Source organism: Blennius ocellaris (genome assembly GCF_963422515.1).
Source record: "Blennius ocellaris genome assembly, chromosome: 4".
Lineage (NCBI taxonomy): Eukaryota > Metazoa > Chordata > Actinopteri > Blenniiformes > Blenniidae > Blennius > Blennius ocellaris.
This window is the reverse complement of record NC_137653.1, coordinates 3,229,184-3,248,232: the sequence shown is the minus strand read 5'-3', so window position 1 is coordinate 3,248,232 and position 19,049 is coordinate 3,229,184. Positions and strand designations below refer to the sequence as shown.

General features: G+C 46.0%; 2 protein-coding genes across 3 annotated transcripts; one reads left to right on the top strand and one right to left on the bottom strand.

The window, feature by feature from the left end:
- Positions 1-466: 466 nt before the first annotated feature.
- sec13 (SEC13 homolog, nuclear pore and COPII coat complex component) lies at positions 467-6,086 on the bottom strand. Its single transcript, XM_080494847.1, has 9 exons — positions 5,981-6,086; positions 5,740-5,784; positions 4,965-5,080; positions 3,959-4,110; positions 2,826-2,959; positions 2,618-2,751; positions 2,402-2,522; positions 2,124-2,270; positions 467-1,395 (listed from the first exon to the last, which is right to left on the bottom strand). The coding sequence occupies exons 1-9, from the start codon at positions 5,981-5,983 to the stop codon at positions 1,285-1,287; spliced, it is 963 nt and encodes a 320-aa protein (XP_080350973.1). The 5' UTR covers positions 5,984-6,086; the 3' UTR covers positions 467-1,284.
- Positions 6,087-6,524: 438 nt separating this feature from the next.
- On the top strand, positions 6,525-18,042 carry cand2 (cullin-associated and neddylation-dissociated 2 (putative)). 2 transcript variants are annotated; one of them, XM_080494828.1, is made up of 24 exons: positions 6,525-6,664; positions 7,415-7,558; positions 7,747-7,901; positions 7,986-8,109; positions 8,237-8,294; positions 8,383-8,581; positions 8,661-8,766; positions 8,869-9,008; positions 10,192-10,499; positions 10,637-10,778; positions 11,258-11,376; positions 11,680-11,829; positions 12,261-12,482; positions 12,574-12,780; positions 12,994-13,181; positions 13,619-13,784; positions 13,892-14,032; positions 14,204-14,343; positions 14,952-15,127; positions 15,430-15,525; positions 15,606-15,775; positions 15,861-16,025; positions 16,714-16,821; positions 17,797-18,042. In XM_080494828.1, exons 1-24 carry the CDS (start codon positions 6,597-6,599, stop codon positions 18,025-18,027), a joined length of 3,723 nt encoding a protein of 1,240 aa, XP_080350954.1. In that variant the 5' UTR covers positions 6,525-6,596; the 3' UTR covers positions 18,028-18,042. The 2 variants fall into 2 exon arrangements, with proteins under 2 accessions (XP_080350954.1, XP_080350953.1); XM_080494827.1 differs by having other exon boundaries at positions 7,747-8,109.
- Positions 18,043-19,049: the final 1,007 nt, after the last annotated feature.

Sequence of the window (19,049 nt, the reverse complement as noted above, 5' to 3'; positions counted from 1 at the left end):
GGATTTCGTATTCGGGATTAAAACAATTTGTCATCCTCTGGAAATTGTTTTGAGTTTATGTGTCTAAAGTATCGTTTCACATAAGTTGGACTTTTATTGTGAAAGGTGTTGCGTCATGTGACCTCCACAGATGCATTAATGTCGGGGGTCAAATTCTGACCAAGGGAGGTTTTGAATGTCATTTTTGACAATCTAGTGTTTTTTAGATCAGCCTCTTGTCAGTTTTCCTTTTTATACCTCACACTTCAAAAATCCCATGGCGGCAGGATTAGATCATCTGGTGGGCCAGTTCTGGCCCCCGGGCCGCATGTTTGACACCCCTGAGTTAGAGGGAGGAAGATGCTCCGTAATCTGGAGAGCAAAATTATTTAATATTTTTCTTTTTTTTTTAAACCTAATGAGAGGATTAAATAAATCCCACACATTACAAATGCAGCATAAAGAAAACGCAGAGACAGTTTTAACATCAACATTTAATTATTTCAAATATGAAAAACACATTTCTGATTTAAAAAAAAAAAAAAAACACAATAAGGGAAAAACCCTATAATCTGTCAATGGAGGCTTCAGGTTTCAGAGTTTAACTGTTGGTGTGAATAGTGTAAATAAATCATTTCATTTTGTGTGACAGCCTGAGATCTGAGGCCGAGTCACAACGAGCTGCTTCTGGGCGATTTTGAGACTCTGAGCGATGCAGGTGTCAAATTACAGGTTAGAGCGTTGGGAAGGGGGGGCAGGAGGAGGAATGTATGAGGAGGAGGAGGAGGAGGAGGAGTAGCGATCGCTGAACCAAACCAGCGATGATGAAGAAGAACAAACTGGAGTGTGACTGATAAAGCAGAGAAACGTTTTCTTTCTTCAGTCTGAACATTTATACTGAAAAAACCTTCACGCATTTACAAACGTTAACTGAGAGAATTAAGGCAGAAAATTTGCAAAATGATCCGACTTCATAAAGTATTTGAATAATTTCAGATAAAACTGTTTGCATTCATCCTGACTTCTAAACTAAAAATGAAATAAAACAAAAAGGGGGAAATATTTCAGTTTATACTGAAGAAATGTTTCAGAGCCGTACTTTTCTATTGTTAATTTTGAGAGATGCACTTGTATTCATAAATGTCCTCGTGAGCATGGGGGGAAAAAAAGAGAACCTTTGAAATGTGACATTTTATTTCTGCTCTGAATGAACTCAGACGTAATAATCCTGACAGTGAAGCTTGAGAAACAGTCCAAATGTCCAATGTTTTCATCTCTGAATACTAGTGTGTGTGTGTGTGTGTGTCACTGCTCGTTCTGCTGTGTGTCTGTGATGGTGGACACGGCTCCCTGCCCTTTGCTCACGTCGCTGATGCAGGCCCACTGACCGTCCATCGACTCCTTCCACAGCGTCACCTGCAGACACGTTCAGTCACAAGGAAAAGAAAACGGCGACGGTTACAGGACGTCACGACATTTTCTCCATACCGCCACTACCACAGTCTAATAGCTATAGCTCTATTGCTGCGTGTCTGAGGTCGTCCCAAATAGAGGGGGTGATATATAAGATAAGATAAGATAAGATAAGCCTTTATTGATCTCCCAAAGGAGAAATGTACTTGTTACATTCTGCTCTTAAGGACTCATGAGTAGGAAAGACAAGAAATGTGCAAACAGTTAGGTAAGAATAGAGGAATCTTATATACAATGACTATCAAGAACCCTAAGGACCAAAAATATTGACAGTAAGAGTAATAATAAGTAGATAAAAAAATAAGATAAAAATCACAAACTATAATAAAGTATATATGTATATATGTGTAATAATAATGGAATAATAATAATAATGTAATGGTTAAAAAGGATGGGTAGAATTGCAGAAAAAGTAAAAAAAAAAAAACAGATAAAAATCCAGTAAAAATGAAAACATATCAATAAAGTTGCAGTAATAATGTAAAAAAAAAAAGAAAGTGTCAAGCATAACTTTGTTAATGTGTGTAATTTAGTGGCGTCGTTAACTTTTGCCATGAACCATCTGAACACGCTATTAAGGCACAATGAGTCCAAGACCTCGTCACGCTCAGGCTTGTTTCTCACAAAAGAAAAGAAAAACCGACATGCGATGAGATCTTCACTTGACTGACCTTGTTGTCGCCTCCAGAAACGGCCAGGATGTTCCCGGTGATGGACCAGCTGACGTGCCAAACCACGTCGTTGAACTTGTGGAGCAGCTTGGCCGTCCAGGTGTTTCCTGCCGGGTCGTCACACGTCCAGATGAACACGCGGCCGTCCTGCGGAGAAAAAACCCCAAAAAACCTGAATCTCAATCAACAGGCTTCACTGTTCAATGTGTCTCCATCTGGTGGCAGCTCTGAGTAACTACAGCCAGAATGACTTGGAGGACACAGGCGACGTCACTGACCTGAGAGCAGCTGGCGATGGTGCTGGTCGGCAGGCCGATGGACGGAGCCCAGCCGACGTCCCTCACCCAGTCGCTGTGCGCCTCCAGCTTCTGGTCCTCCTTCCACTGGCCGTCCTCCTCTCTGCGGACAGACAAGCGAGCGCCGTCACTTCCAACCGCTCGGCGTGCACGGGACACACACGTCTTACGCGACGGCTCATCGTCCGGGCGACTTACTTCCAGAGCTTGACGAGGTTGTCGCAGCCCCCGGAGACGAAGCGTTTCACGTAGTTTGGTTTCTGCCCCGACGGCTGATCGATGAGGCTGCCGGGGACGACGGCGGGGGCCCAGCTGACGGCGTTACAGCCGATCTGCAGGGGGGGGACGCGGCGTTACAACAAGCAGAGCAGAGTGAGGCCAACAAGAGAGAGAGAGAGAGACGCACCGTGTGTGCGTTGCTGATCTTCTTCACGTCCCACTGCTGATCCCCGGTGAACGTGAGGAGGGAAATGGCCCCGTCAGAGCTGCCGCAGGCCAGAATCAGGCCGAAGTCGTAGGGACCCCAGCAGACAGAGTTCACTGTGGACACAGACGAGGAACTTCTCTGTTTACTCGCTCATAACCTGTCAAACGTACAGCCGTCCAGGAGGTTCACTGGTCTCAGTGGGGGGTCCCAACCCAGTTTTGTTATGACAAAAATACAAAAAATTTTAACTGTATCGGCAGCCAGTGATCATTCAAGCCATTTGCATGCCAAACAAACAAAACACGCCAAGTTTTGATGCAGCAAAACCATTTTGATTAACGCAAATAAGTGAAAGGCTTCACACTGTTATTAGTCCAGCTGCAGATTTCAAAACAGACAGTGAAGTGGTTTCGTCATGAAAATGGGTTGAATTGTAACAATAACGATGAGTCAGAATATTTTCCCCAAACAGCCTGAAAGCAAAAAATCCTTATCTGCTCAAATAAACAGGTTAAAGTGAAAATAGAGGTCAACTAAGATGAAAACCGCTCACCAGAATCATTTACAAGAGGTTTTTGAGTAAAAGGTTTTTGCTGCCTCCCTTGACACGACGATTGCTGGGAGTCGCTGAAACGTTTTGAGAACTCTCCGACAGAGAACAAACACTCAACTTCCTGGTAAATGCTCGGGCTCCGTCTCCATGGTGACGGTAGAAACGCCGCCAGTACCAGTGTGCACCGTGGCCGCGGAAAACAGTGCGAACAGAGAAACAATAACTTTTGCCTTCCAGAGTGTGTCTGTCTATACAAATGTCCATGTACTTCTTTTACTAATGCTCATCGCTTATTGCTCTCTTCATTGCAAACGCAAACAACAGCACCCACTACTGGCCCCACGTGAAAACTACACAATTTAAGTTTCCGCAAAAACAGACATCGTTTACAAAATGAAAACGGAAAAAAATGTATTCTATTCTTTCACATCTGTGCATAACCGAGGTTGAATGGAGAAGTGACGTGGGATTTATTTTATGCTTAAAAGCTTTATCAATACGACCGACCGCTTCGGAATTCATATGGATTTCAGTTCCAGTTCATCGCCCGTGTCTCTACCTGAAGACTCGTGTCCCGTGTACTCGTACATCTTGTCCCACGTTCCGTTCTCCTCCTTCCAGACGATGACCTTCCGGTCGTAGGAGCAGGAGGCCAGGATGTTGCCGAACATGGGGTGAGCCCAGGCCACCTGCCACACGGGACCCTCGTGGCTGCAACACACACACACACACACACACAAACATATAAAACACTTATTTCAGTGGAGCATGCATTTTAAGTTTTGTAGGATCTTTCATGTTTTGTTTTTTTTCTCCAATCTTTGCTTATATTCATAATAAAAGAACTTTAATACGTGACTGAAACCTGTGATCCAGATAAAGTTACCTTCAGTTTTTATCGTAGTGATGAGTGTCACAAAGAATTCATTCATTTCAGGGCCGTGACCAATAACGTGTTAATGTTTAAGGTCGTGTTGTGACTACTTGGTAATGAGTTTTTTGTCCCTCACAGGAACCCGTTCCTGTCCAGACCCTGTTCACACAAAGTTTCCAAGTGAAAGTGCAAAACTTTTACTGCGTTTTGGGATCCATGAACACGACGACGGTGTTCGGAGCCACTGAAACGTCTCCAAAGGTGGACATTTTTGAAAATGCGCCGACATTATTGCCATGAATATTGGGGGAGAATGCAACTTTTCTGATATGCTGCTACTATGGATGTGCGCCACGGCCATGATAAATAGTTCTTTTGAACCAGAAAACAAAGTGAACTTATTTCCAGAGACAATGTTTAAAAAACTTGACCACAAAATGTGCTGAACTTTGAATAAAAAAAAACATAAAAACTGTAATAAGGCAATAAAAAATTGCCAAGACCATCCGCCAACTACAACAACTAAAAACTTTTGTTCATAATCTGTGATGTCAGAGGTTTTCCATGCTTTGCTCCACTCTCGACCCTATAAAACAGCGTAGTGGAGACAGAAGTTGCAGACCTCTGCTCTATAATCTTGAACCACTACTGTCAAATGGCTTTATGTTCCGGGAGGTTTTTGTTTTCTCACCCCCTGAGATCTGCCACCAGAATCTGCCCTCCGTTCCTGACGTCAAAGATCTTGACGGTGCGGTCGGAGGAGCAGGTGGCCAGCCGGGTGCCGTAGTAATCCATCTGGGCATCGTGCTGAAAACAGAGCAAAAAGGACACGTGAAACCTCCCAAAAGAAAGTCTGCAGCGCTTCTTTTACACTGGGTTTATTTAGCTACTTGTCAACGACATGACAGCATGTCCATCCTGTGTCGTCTCAACAGTTCATGCTGCCGCTGCTGCTGATGGCGTGGTTGGAGATTTTCTAACACTTTAGATCTGAATATTGTTTCAACCCTGCGGGACACCTGAGGATTATTGCTTATCTTCTTATTTGTGCTTCCAGTAGGATGACGCACTGTGCTCCACTGTCCTTGAGCAAGACTCTCAATCCCAAACTGCTCCCATGGACTGAGCTACTTTGAATGGCAGCCGCCGCCACTGGTGTGTGAAAGTGATCAACAGTGCAAAGCCTTGAGGTTTAATGTTAACCCAGAGGAAAAGCTCTGTATAAATTAAATACATACAATTTTAGACACGAATGAATGAAAACATGCTTTCAGACTGGTACTAAGAATCTAATCTAAGTATGCATCGAATCCAGCAGCAACAAGGACCAAAATGGAGCACAAAAAACACAACAACACGAGGATTTGTGTGATTATGTGTGAAAAAGCAACAACAAACCTGAATCCACCGAAAGAAGGCTAACGTTAGCTCATAGCTACTTTACCTAAGACACGGATTACACTTACAATCATATCCTCGTGCGAGGTGTCCACCGTGTTGATGACAGAAACCTAAAAACAAAACAAACAGAACACACATGACACACGAATACAAATAAACAAAAGTGTCACTTCAGTAGTTAGCCTTTAGCCAGTTAGCCACTCGGCTAAGCTAAAGACCGGTCACGTCAGCAGGCGACTGATAATAGCCACAAACCTCCGCGAAAAGCTTCATATATAATAATGGACTAAAGACAATAAGACTCACCATGACTGCAATAAAAGAAGAATGTCCTTTTTTATTCCCGTTTCTGATTTTAATGAATAATTCCACCTCACAGAGCGACGTGGCAGCAGCCGGTCTGAGTCCCACCAACCCGCGTCCGGACGGAAACTACGCGAGATGACAAACTGTTCCGCCTCACAGGAACTACGTCATCACTCCCTGTAATAACTCAGGGTTTAACTTCTTCTTAAACTTCAAGTTCTTTAACTTTTTTACTTTAATTCATTAAACGAAATTCAAACTAAAGATAACACGACATAAATTAAATAAATAGCAATCCTCTACATCCCCTATTTCTATTTTTTATTCCAAACAAATATTGAAAATTTGTAGCACATTTTTGTGAATGGGTTAGGGTTTTATATGAAGATGTGTTTGTATATAAAGAATGTGTTAACAAGTCAGTCTGAACTTTGTGTCGATGCTGGTTGCCTCCTCATGGGGGCGCCACCCCCTCCTGCCCCAGGGAGCTATTTTTACTTGCGGCCTGTGAGTGTCTGGTTTCAGTTGCCTGCTCTTCTCCCCGCGCTGTGGAGCTCCGTGAGGCTCCGATCGTCAACTTTCAGCTCAATAAGTGTGTAAAAGAAAAAGAAGCAACATGTCGAGTGTTTCCTATCACATCTCCAATCTGCTGGAAAAGATGACCTCCACTGACAAGGACTTCAGGTCAGAGACATGACCTGTGAATGTGTGTGTGTGTGTGTGTGTGTGTGTGTGTGTGCGTGTGTTTGTGTGTGTGTACAATATTTCCCCAAGAAAACATGAGAAATATAAAGTATAAACTTGTGATAAACCAAAAGTTATTGTCATTAATGACTATAAAAAAGTTAATATTTGGATGAAAAGAGAAGAATTCAGATTTATTCCAATATAACTCATGATGGACAAAATTAATTAAAAAAGAAAAAAAGAAAAATGGCACCATTAACAATTCATATTTCAAAGGGAGGCATTTGTTTGCGGGAGGAGACAGACAGGGCACAACTATTACTGAAAGAATAATGGCAACAGTTGACATCTATTCATGAATAATAAACATAATTAAATACATAAAACCATGCTATATTAGTCATAATAGTATTTTAAATACAAAAACACAAGACAATCGAACAAAGTATAAACATGATTACATTATGGTAACATTTAAAAAGGTAACTAAAGTAATTTTAACATATCTAACAATCTCTTTACTCATTGTTTCTCTTATATTTACGTCAATATGATGCTTGAATTTCTTTTTAAATGCCTCCAAAGATAGAAATGTCTTCAAGAAAACAATAAAACACAGAAACTATGTTGATGTATCTCTTATATGTGACAAGGTCAAAGAAAGTCACTTTAGCACAAGAGCAATCTGGGTAAACTGCGATGCTGTTTGGTTTGACAGTTTGGTTATAAAGCAGTTTGTGCGTCCAGGTTCATGGCCACCAACGACCTGATGCTGGAGCTGCAGAAGGACAGCATCAAGCTGGACGAGGACAGCGAGAGGAAGGTGGTGAGCATGCTGCTCAAACTGCTGGAGGACAAGAACGGAGAGGTGCAGAACCTGGCCGTCAAATGGTAAACGTGCCGATCGGGCTCCTCCTCCTCCAGTAAACAGGAGTTTAGTGAGACAGTCACAGAGCTTCTCCTGACTGAAGACAACAGCGTCAGCGAGAGAAAGAGACAGTGTCCAGCCTCCTTACTCCATGCATGTCACATTAACCTCTCGGGCGGGGGTGGGGTGGGGGGGTGCGTTTGATTCCCAGCCTGGCGCCTCTGGTGAGTAAGGTGAAGGAGCCTCAGGTGGAGACGATGGTGGACACGCTGTGCTTGAACATGACGTCGGACAAAGAGCAGCTGAGGGACATTTCCAGCATGGGGCTGAAGACGGTGATCGCGGAGCTGCCGCTGTCCTCGTCCGGTGAGACGTTGGTTCCGAAGCGTCTCCTCACGTCAGATTCTGGATTTTTCCCCCTGACGGTGGTTTTATGTGGCGGTTTCACAGGTTTGCCTCTGACAGCCAGCGTCTGTAAGAAGATCACCTCCCAGCTGATCGGAGCGATGGGGAAGCAGGACGACGTCTCGGTGCAGCTGGAGGCCCTGGACATCCTGTCGGACATGTTGGGAAGGTGAAGACCAGCGCTGCGTTTCGCTACACGTCATTAAATGCACCAATAACCTGCTGGGCAATCTGGACGTTGTCTGACGTTGTCTTTGAGAAGAGTGATCAGTGTTTTGTTCCCGATTCTGCCGCAGGTTGAGCGGCGCTCTGGTCAGTTTCCACAGCTCCCTTCTCTCCAGCCTGCTGCCTCAGGTGCGAAACGCACAAACTGCGTTCGACAAGTTTGTCTTCTCCATCAGTTGCATGTTCTTGAATGTATCTACTGTTTCTCTTCCGTCAGCTCACCAGCTCCAGAATGGCGGTCCGAAAGCGCTCCATCCTGGCCCTGGGTCACCTGGTGCCCTGCTGTAGCCCCGCCCTCTTCTCCCAGCTCACCCAGCACCTTCTGACCGAGCTGGCCAAAGCCCCGCCCACCTCCACCACCAGGACCTACATCCAGTGCCTGGCGACCGTCAGCCGGCAGGGCGGCCATCGAGTGGGTGAGCTCAGCTTCAGCCCACGGGTTGTTTTTATACGCCGCTTGCAGCGGGTGACCGGGGATCTCCACCTGCTCCGCAGGCGAACATCTGGAGAAGCTGATCCCGATGGTGGTGAAGTTCACCGGCGTGGAGGACGACGAGCTGAGGGAGTACTGCTTCCAGGCGTTTGAGGCCTTCGTACGCAGGTGACCCGCCGCCCCGCGTCACGTTTGCCGTGAGCAGACTCGAAGGACGACGTGGGGACTGATTTATGGGGTGACAACAGCAGCGGCGTCTTTGACCGGCAGGTGCCCGAAGGAGATGTTGCCTCACGTTGCCACGGTGACGCAGCTCTGTCTGAAGTTCATGACCTTTGACCCCAATTACAACTACGACGACAACGAGGAGGAAGAGGACAGCATGGACATAGAGGACGGACTGGATGAAGGTCTGTGACGTCTCTCTGTCTCCATACTTCCTTTTCTTTTCCCTCGTTCCTTCTCTCCATTCCTTCCTTCCTTCCTTTCTACCTCCCTCTCTCCCAAACTCCTTCCTTCCTTCTTTCATTCGTGCTACCTTCTTCCCTTCCTCCCTGTTCGTTTCTGTCTTCCTTCCTTCCTTTCTTCCTCTTCCCTCCCTCCCTTCCTTCTTTCTTTCCCTCCTTCCATTGGTTCCTTCCTTCCTTCCCTCCCTAATTCCTTGGTTCCTTCCTTGGTTCGCTGATTCCTTCCTTCCTTCCATGGTTCTTTCCTTCCCTGGTTTGTTGGTTCTTTCCTCCCTCCTTGCCTCCTTCCTTCCTTCCTTCCTTCTTTCCTTTCCTCCCTCCCTCTCTCCCAAATTCCTTCCTTCCTTCTCTCATTCCTTCCTTCCTTCTTTCATTCGTGCTACCTTCTTCTCTTCCTCCCTGTTTGTTTCTGTCTTCCTTCCTTCCTCTTCCCTCCCTCCCTTCCTTCTTTCATTCCCTCCTTCCGTTGGTTCCTTCCTTTCTTCTTTTTTTTTCCTCCCTCCCTCCTTCCTTGGTTCCTTCCTTGGTTCGTTGGTTCCTTCCTTTCTTCCTTCCCTCCTTCCATGGTTCTTTCCTTCCTTCTTTCCTCCCTCCCTCCTTCCTTGGTTCGTTGGTTCCTTCCTTTCTTCCTTCCCTCCTTCCATGGTTCTTTCGTTCCTTCCTTCTTTCCTCCTTCCCTCCTTCCTTGGTTCGTTGGTTCCTTTCTTCCTTCCTTCTTTCCTCCCTCCCTCCTTCCTTGGTTCCTTCCTTCTTTCCCTCCTTCCATGGTTCTTTCCTTCCTTCCTTCCTTCTTCCTTCCCTCCTTCCTTGGTTCGTTGGTTCCTTCCTTCCTTCCCTCCTTCCATGGTTCTTTCCTTCCTTCCTTCTTTCCTCCCTCCCTCCTTCCTCGGTTCATTGGTTCCTTCCTTCCTTCTTTCCCTCCTTCCATGGTTCTTTCCTTCCTTCCTTCTTTCCTCCCTCCCTCCTTCCTTGGTTCGTTGGTTCCTTCCTTCCTTCCCTCCCTCCTTCCTTCCCACCTTCCATGGTTCTTTCCTTCCTTGGTTTGTTGGTTCCTCCCTCCCTTCCTGCCTCCTTCCTTCCTTCCTTCCTTCCTTCCTTCCTTCCTTTCCTCCCTCCCTCTCTCCAGAATCAGACGACGAGTACAGCGACGATGACGACCTGAGCTGGAAGGTGCGCCGCTCCTCCATCAAGTGTCTGGAGGCCCTGATCAGCACCCGCCGTGACCTCCTCCTCTCCTTCTACTCCTCCGTCTGCCCGGCTCTGCTGAGCCGCTTCAAGGAGCGCGAGGAGAACGTGAGGGCCGACGTCTTCGCCGCCTTCTCCACGCTGCTGAGGCAGACGGGATCCGGTCACCCCGGGGTCAGCGCGGGCGGACCGGAGCCTCCGGGAGCGAGCGGCGAGGAGGAGCCGGCTGTGGCCATGCTGAAGAAACAGGTACTGAGGGAGGTCCAGAAACATTATTCTTTATTTGAGGCACGATGCACCTTCCTTCCTGCGCTCCTCCCATCGTTTCTTTAATTCCATCCTTCCTTGTAAAATAAAAAAATAAAAAATCCCTTCAATGTGTCCAGGTGCCGGTGATCGTGAAGGCGCTGCACAAACAGCTGAAGGAGAAAAGCATCAAATCTCGTCAGGGCTGCTTCTGCCTCCTCACTGAGCTGGCTCACACCGTCCCCGGAGCCCTGCAGGAGCACATCCCGGCCCTCATCCCCGGTACGCACCCATACATACACGCAGTGCGACTTTGTGATTCTTTTTTCCACTTCCTATCTCTTGCAGCACACTTTAATATGTGCCGGTTGCTGCTCTCGCCACTCCTGCAGGCTCTTTCTCGCGCACTCAGTAACTGTGGTAACTCACTCTTTTCATTTAACACTTGTATTTCTGAGCCGGTTGCTCTTTGAAGGAAATTACAGCCAAAAGGAACTCATTTTAATAACCGGGATGTGACGCAACCAAGTCACTCCCGAATATAAATTCAGCTGTTTCAGGTCTTCAACATGGAGAATTTATGACAAATGATGAAGAGATTTAATATTCCTTGACAGGACTTATACAGCATTTTCAGACCCGCAAGTCCACAGTGTTTAATCTTCATTCATTGTTTCCTGATCTATTTAGTTTCTCTTCTTCTTGTTCTCCCTTCTTTCCTCCTCCTCTTCCTCCTCCTTCCTCTTCCTCCTCCCCCCAAGGCATCGTCTTCTCGCTGACAGATAGGTCCACCACCTCCACCATGAGGATCGACGCTCTCTCCTTCTTCCACGTCCTCCTCCACTCCCACCCTCCTCAAGTCTTTCAGCCTCACTTGCAGGTTCTCCAGCTCTGCTGATCAATTATCACACATCAGTTTAAAGACGCCTGCTTGTTGTTTGCTGCCTGAGAGGAGCTCAGATTATTAGTAGATCAGGGACGTGCGGGACACTCACCGTCGAGCTCTGGTCCCCAACTTGACGTCAAATGTTTATTGCAATTTCATTACTTTTTTAAATACAATTTCTTTTTGAATGCTACAAAAAAAAAAAAACATTCCATAAAAGAGTGTGCAATGCATGATAAGAAGGTTGAACTTCGTGTGAAGCCTTGATTCATCGGACCCGGTGTCGGTTGCCTGCAGGTGCTGCTGCCTCCGGTTGTGTCGTGCATCGAAGACTCGTTTTATAAAATCACGTCGGAGGCTCTTCTGGTCACTCAGCAGCTGATCCGAGTGATGAGGCCTCAGGGACAGACAGCCGGGGGATTCGACCCCAAACCCTTCGTCCAAGAGGTGCGACGGCCTGCGGCTGTTTTCTCCTTCCACCTGAAAATGCTGAAATGACGTAGTTCTCAAGTTGGGCCACTCGTGGGTGCTGCTGATTGTTTTTGTAACGACACATGAACAATGGGAAAACGCAGACATCTATTCACGCATGTGGAGCAACTATTTCTGAGCAACACTGCTGCTGTCTACACACAGCAGTTTTCAGAAACCTCAAAAACGACTCTATTGGGAGCCATTTTCAAAAAGTTGTGATTTCAGTGCTTCTCACGAACGTTTGAAAACACAACGAAAGCTTTCGTTTTCAATTGAAAAGCTTCTTGTGTTAGTGATGTCGGTGCAAAGCCGGATACTGACGTCCACGTTAGTGGATGCAAAGTGATTTGAGACTGCCGAAGCAGTGAATGTTTGCTTTACGCTCTACGTTGTGTCTCTCCAAGGTGTTTTCGGTAACAATGAAGAGGCTCAAAGCGACAGACATCGACCAGGAAGTGAAAGAGAGGGCTATTTCCTGTATGGGTCACATGGTGTGTCACCTTGGTGACCATCTGGGGGCGGAGCTTGGCGGCATCTTGGCCATCTTTTTGGAGAGACTGAAGAACGAGATCACGAGACTCACGGCAGTCAGGACCATCACCCTCATCTCCGCTTCTCCCCTGAAGGTCCGCCGAAGCAATTCTTGCTTTTTTTTTTGTTGAAATAAATCACACCTTTCATTGTTGTGAATTAGAAGAACTTCCTGTCTCCCTCCAGATCAACCTGTCGACCATCCTGCCAGAAGCTCTGTCAGTGCTGGGCTCCTTCCTGAGGAAAAACCAGCGGGCGCTGAAGCTCGGCACGCTGGCGTGTCTGACGGCGCTGGTCACGCATCACGCCGCCAGCATCAAACCTGCCGCCCTGGAACCGGTGCTGAGCGAGCTCCCCGCGCTGGTGGACGAGAGCGACATGCACGTGTCGCAGGTACTCGGCACTGGATTCACCATCTCGTCAGACTTGTGCAGTAAAAAAAAACCCCAAAAAGGCTGGAGTATAAATTAATGAAGAAATAATGGACGCTTACAAAAAGTTGGTTCTCGGTAGTGTTCAATGGTTTACAGAAGTCTTCATGCAGGCTGGTTTGAATGTGTATTTTCCTGCTGCACGTGACGGTTCGTGTGATTTGACTCTGTGTAGGTGTCCATCGCCTTGCTGACCTGCATGTCCAAAGCCTGCTCCTCCTCCCTGGCGAAGATCTGGTCCTCCGTGCTGCCGGGAGTCTTCAGACTCGTCCACTCTCCGCTGCTGCAGGGCGGCGCGCTGGCGGCCATACTGGACTTCCTCCAGGCACTGGTTCTGTCCAAAACCAGTAACCTGGGCTTCAGGTACGTAATCCGGACTTTCCAAAAGTTCCATCCCGGGAGACATTTTGAAAAAGTTGCGTTTCAGTGGCTCCGAGCACTGTTGTTGTAAACGGACACTCAAAACGACAACAAAAGCTTTGCGTTTTCATTTGAGTCACGCAGGGGAGGGTCACAATCAGATTTTCACTCGACGTCTCGCCAGAATCATAGTCGGATGGAAGTTTGGTCGGAAACGACAGAATTCGGAACAGAACCCTGAAACGACTGACACAGAAAACGCAGACAGTCTGGTAACAAGACAAAGCCCGCTATATACAGTGAGAACCTCATCTAGTGGTGGGAAGTGGTATTACGAGTTGGGGGCGAACCGGCCAGTCTCAATTTTGAAACACTTGCAGGGATAAAACTTGATGTGACTGAACAGAAAAAGCCTTCATGATCGTCTCCTCTCCTCTCAGCCAGTTGCTGAAGTCGCTCACCGAGCCGTTTCACAGCCCCCAGTCCTGTGTGGACGGCGGCGCCCTCCACAGGCAGAGCTACCACTCGGTGGCTCGCTGTGTGGCGGCGCTGTGCTCTGCGGCTCCTAAAGAGACCCCCGGCACTGTGGCCGGACTCATGCAGGAGGTCAGGAACCCACCGTGTCGCCCGGCGAATCACAGGATCGTGAATCGTTTGCGTTGACAATGTTTGATGACGACAGTGAAATCTGTCCACCCCTTTATGCTCCTCAGGTAAAAAACTCCGGCTCCCCGGAGTCGGCCCGTGTCCTGGCTCTGCTGTGTCTGGGTGAGGTGGGCCGGAGCGGCAGCCTGGGGGGGAGTAAGGAGGCGCAGGCGGTCATCCTGGAGGCCTTCTCCTCCACCAGTGAAGAGGTAACACAAGAAAACGCCTGTTTCCAAAGCTATAGCTGAAAACTCATCCAGTCACAGAAAATTGGTCAAGGGAAAAATAATGTTTTGAGAAAAAGTAAATGAAAATACAATAAAAGGACAATACTGTCATTGGCTTCTTTTTTATTCCCCACGTCCTGTTTGTGATTCCAGGTGAAGACGGCGTCCTCGTGTGCTTTGGGCAGCATGGCGGTCGGCAGCCTGAACGACTTCCTGCCCTTCATGCTGAAGGAGATCTCAGCTCAGCCGCGGAGGCAATACCTGCTGCTGCACTCGCTCAAAGAAGTCATCAGGTGAACGTCCGCACCTCAGATCCCTGTGTCAAAACAAAGTAAAAGTACAAACGGATTAAGAGATAGAGTTTTAAAGTTAAAGTTAATAACTTGACTGCACTTTATTCTTTTGTTTTGCCGTGGCCTGTTTACACACATGGCTTCATGAATTACTTCATATTTTGGCCTCATATTCTAAGTGCACTCGCTCTCCCGTTTCCTCTCCTGATTGTCGCCAGCTTTGCCTGATTGTCTCCCCAATCCCACTGTGCGCCGTCCCAAGTCTTGCTTCTCGTCATTCCTCATTAGTAGTTTCTTACCTCTCATTTCTGTCTTCCTGTTTTCTTGTCTTGTTCCATTTCTGTCTTTATTCTTGTTTCATTCCTTGGTGATTTATTCATGATCTGTCTTTTCTGGTTGGTCTTTTCTCTTTTACTTCATTGGTCATTCCTTGTGTCTCTTTTTTTCGACTGACTGTTTCTCGTCAGCTCTTCTTCGTCCCTCATTCTTCATCTTTATCGTCAACTCAGGACCGAGGTTGACGCCGACACTGTCACACTTGTATTGCTGTTTGGTTGCTTTGCAGTTTGGTCTCTCGTCCTGACCGAACCCCTCGTTCTCTTTCCCAGTGCCTGTCCCGCGTCCAGTCTCTCGCCCCATGTGGAGTCCATCTGGACGTTGCTTTTTCAGAACTGCGAGTGTCCAGAGGAAGGAACCAGAAACCTGGTGGCTGAATGTTTGGGGAAACTGACCTTAGTCAACCCTGCACAACTTCTACCTCGACTCAAACAGCAACTGAAAGCTGGTACGAAGTGACGGGGGTGACGGGGGGGGGGGGGGGGGGGATTTGACTTTAAACGCAACAAACATTTGTTCAAGTCAATCCATCCATACATTCAATCATTTACTCAGGAATCACTCCTTTCCATCCATCTTGATTAAAGTCTGTGTGGCTATTCAATCAAATCTGCCCCGAATGAGGAAAAAATGGGAAAAAACTTTCAGGTGATTTATCAGGAAACTGGATTCCTTGATCCCGTCCTAATCTCTATGAAACCCCCTCTTCATTACAAGCAGTCTTGTGATCCTCCGTCGGTTGTCGCGCAGGTTCTTCTCTGGCTCGCAGCACAATGGTGACGGCGATCAAGTTCACCATCGTGGATCATCCTGCTCCCGTCGACTCGCTGCTCAAAGACTGCATCGGTGAGACCGAGTGTACAAGACCACAGAATCTAATAATAAAATAAGAGCTAAAGTTTTCCCTGGGTCTTCTGTGGTGACAGGAGACTTCCTGAAGACGCTGCAGGACGACGACATCAACGTTCGCCGCGTGGCCTTGGTGATGTTCAACTCGGCGGCCCACAACAAACCTTCTCTGATCCGCGGCCTGCTGGGGACAGTGCTGCCTCACCTCTACAAGGAGACGCGGATCCGGAAGGACCTGATCCGGGAGGCGAGTGCTTTTGTCCGGGGTCGCCACGGGTCCTGGTTCCCGGGGTCCTGGGTGCAGGCGTGTGACGGTGGGTGTTGTCCCGCAGGTGGAAATGGGTCCCTTCAAGCACACGGTGGATGACGGGCTGGACGTGCGCAAAGCCGCGTTCGAGTGCATGTACACCCTGCTGGACAGCTGCCTGGACGGACTGGACGTCCTGCACTTCCTGGATCACGTGGAGGAGGGACTCAAAGACCACTACGACATCAGGGTGAGGACGGTTTACATCGAAAATTCACGCTCAGTTCACTCTGAGTGGAAACATAATGACGCGCCTTGATACTGTCGTAAGTCTCAGAATGTCAGGGTGGGTGAACTCAATTGCACGGCAGACAAGAAGCTCAGTTCGAAAGTGTTTTCATTTTCAAAAACACAGCAGAAGCAAAGTCAGGCAGTCCAAGATCAAAAACCAGAGCAGGCAATGGAGGGGGAGATCCAGGAGGCGAGGTCGGGCAGGCAGGCAGGAGGTCAAAAACACACGAAGGCAACACGAGGGAAAAAGGCGGGTAGGAATGGTGGAGGAACTCAGACGAACTGGCAACTGGAGCTGGAAGAGAGGGAACTAAATACACACTAATGACAACGACAAACAGCTGTGATCAGGGAGGAGGAAGCAGGAGTCCCCAGGGGGCGGAGCTAAGGGGAACACAGGAGAAGGAAGGATCATGACACAGAATCCGTCATGACCCAGGCAGATAAGCTTGGAGGCGGTGAAACGGCAGAGGAATTAATATCATATAGCCTCACAAAGTCGGGAATGTTCTGGCTTTGGCTGCAGCAGCAGTGTTTTAATTCTTCGTCTTCTCAGAGAATTATTTCTCCTCCAGTACTCCAGTAATTGGTCGGACGCTGAAAGCCCCGCCCCCTTTCACATGAACGCGTTTCGTCTCGTGTTCTAGATGTTGACATTCCTGATGCTGGCCAGGCTGGCCTCTCTGTGTCCGGCTGCCGTCCTCCAAAGACTGGACCGACTGGTGGAGCCGCTCAGAGCCACCTGCACCACCAAAGTACTGAAAACACACACACACACACACACACACACACACACACACACACACTGTCCACCGACACAGTGTGGTTCATTATGTTAATCACGTTAAAACACCTTGCTGATTTCTGCAGATAAAAAGTGGTTGTAGAATCGATTTCCATGTCACCTCATCCAACAAAAACATTAATCTTTGGAAAATAGAAGTTCTTTTTTGAGTTACTGCAAAACCCAATGGAACAAGGACGTTGAGAAAGTGACTCATGCTTTACTTTTATTGTTCTCTCTCAGTGTCTAATAACAATGACATCATCAACAATAACGATGATGATGATGATATAACGACAACAACAACAACAATAATAATAATAATAATAAAAAATTATACCACTACTACTAATGATAATAATGTTTATACTACTACCAAAAGTAATAATAACAACAATAAAAACAATATTTATACTACTAATACTAATAATGATATTTATACTACTACTACTACTACCAATAATAATAATAATAATAGTATTTATACTACTACTACTAATAATAATAATAATGATAATAACAACAATAAAAACAATATTTAGTCTACTATTACTACTATGACTACTACTACTACTACTAATAACAAAAACAATATTTAGACTACTACTACTACTACTAAAAACAATATTTATACTACTACCAATAATATAATAACAACAATAAAAACAATATTTAGTCTACTATGAATAATAATAATAATAACAATAAAAACAATATTTATACTACTAATAATAAAATAATAAAAACCATATTTATACTACTACTACTAATAATAATAATAATAACAATAAAACAATATTTATACTACTACTACTACTACTAAAAACAATATTTATACTACTACTACTACTACGACTAGCAGTAATAATAATGATGTCCACGCCACACACAGTGCTAGATGTGTAACTGTGTAGACCAGCGTTCCTGACGCTGAGGTCTGGTGCAGGTGAAGGCCGGCTCCGTGAAGCAGGAGTTCGAGAAGCAGGAGGAGCTGCGGCGCTCGGCCATGCGCGCCGTCGCCGCCCTGCTGGCCGTGCCCGAGGTGGAGAGGAGTCCCAGCATGGCCGACTTCGCCAACCAGATCAGATCCAACGCCGACATGGCGTCCATCTACCAGAGCGTGCAGGGCGGCGAGGGCGGGGGGGTGGGGCCCATGGAGGGCATGGACATGAGCTGAAGACATTTCATACCAGGGTGTTTTTTTTTTTTGTTGTTTTTTTTTGGGATACAGTGTTTTTAAAAAAGTGTGCTGCTGTTTGGAGTTATTTAAGAGCCTTTCTGCTCAACAACTGACGTGAACATGCTTCGTTTTATAACAGATGTGTCCATTTGATTCTCTGCTGTAGAAATTAAATCGTTCAAATGAAATAAAGCAGCATCGTGGACATTTTTGGCGTTCAGAGGATTTATTCACGGTTTTTACCCAAATATATACGGTTGTCCTCTAAGGAAGGCTGTGGTCCTCCTCCTTGATCTCTCATTGGCCAAACTCCAAACTTCCACCTCCATAGAATATCATTTTGTCATGTATAGTACAGGAAAAAAACAATCTGCTGAATATATTTGAAGGTCTCAATGTTAAATGCAACTAATGGTGCAACAGTAAGTCTACAGTTACAGTACAGCTAATTTACTTTGGTTGTATCTGCATTCTTGTTAACATATATATATTGGTATTTGATCAAATACATTAAAAAGATAACATTTAAGAATGTATTTATTTTTTTATCATTTTACATTTAAGCTCTCAACTGAGAAGACGAATAATCATTATACCAGTTTTCTGGAGTACCACATGGTTATTGTTTTAGCCCACTGATATTCTTCCTTTTTCTTGTTTATTTTCACTTTATCATTTCATACCACATTTTAATTTTGAAGAAAGACCCCAAAATGGTTTTTTAAAGTAAAATGTTTTTCACAAAACAGGCTCTTAATAATCATTGTGGATTGTATAATTCAGAACAAATTCATAGCTATTAATAGATTTGTTTGTTTAATTTCTAATAAAAAAAGAGATAGAAATACAGTTTTTGACTTTGAATTATCTAAAAAAATTTGAAAAATTAGAGAATAAAGTATTTCTTAAACATGAACGTGAGATTTAAAGGAAAAAGGAACAGAATATATTCAATGCTCCAATTTCGTTGCAACCAAAAAGTCTTTGCTGAAGAATTTGTCTCAAACAAACAAAACAAA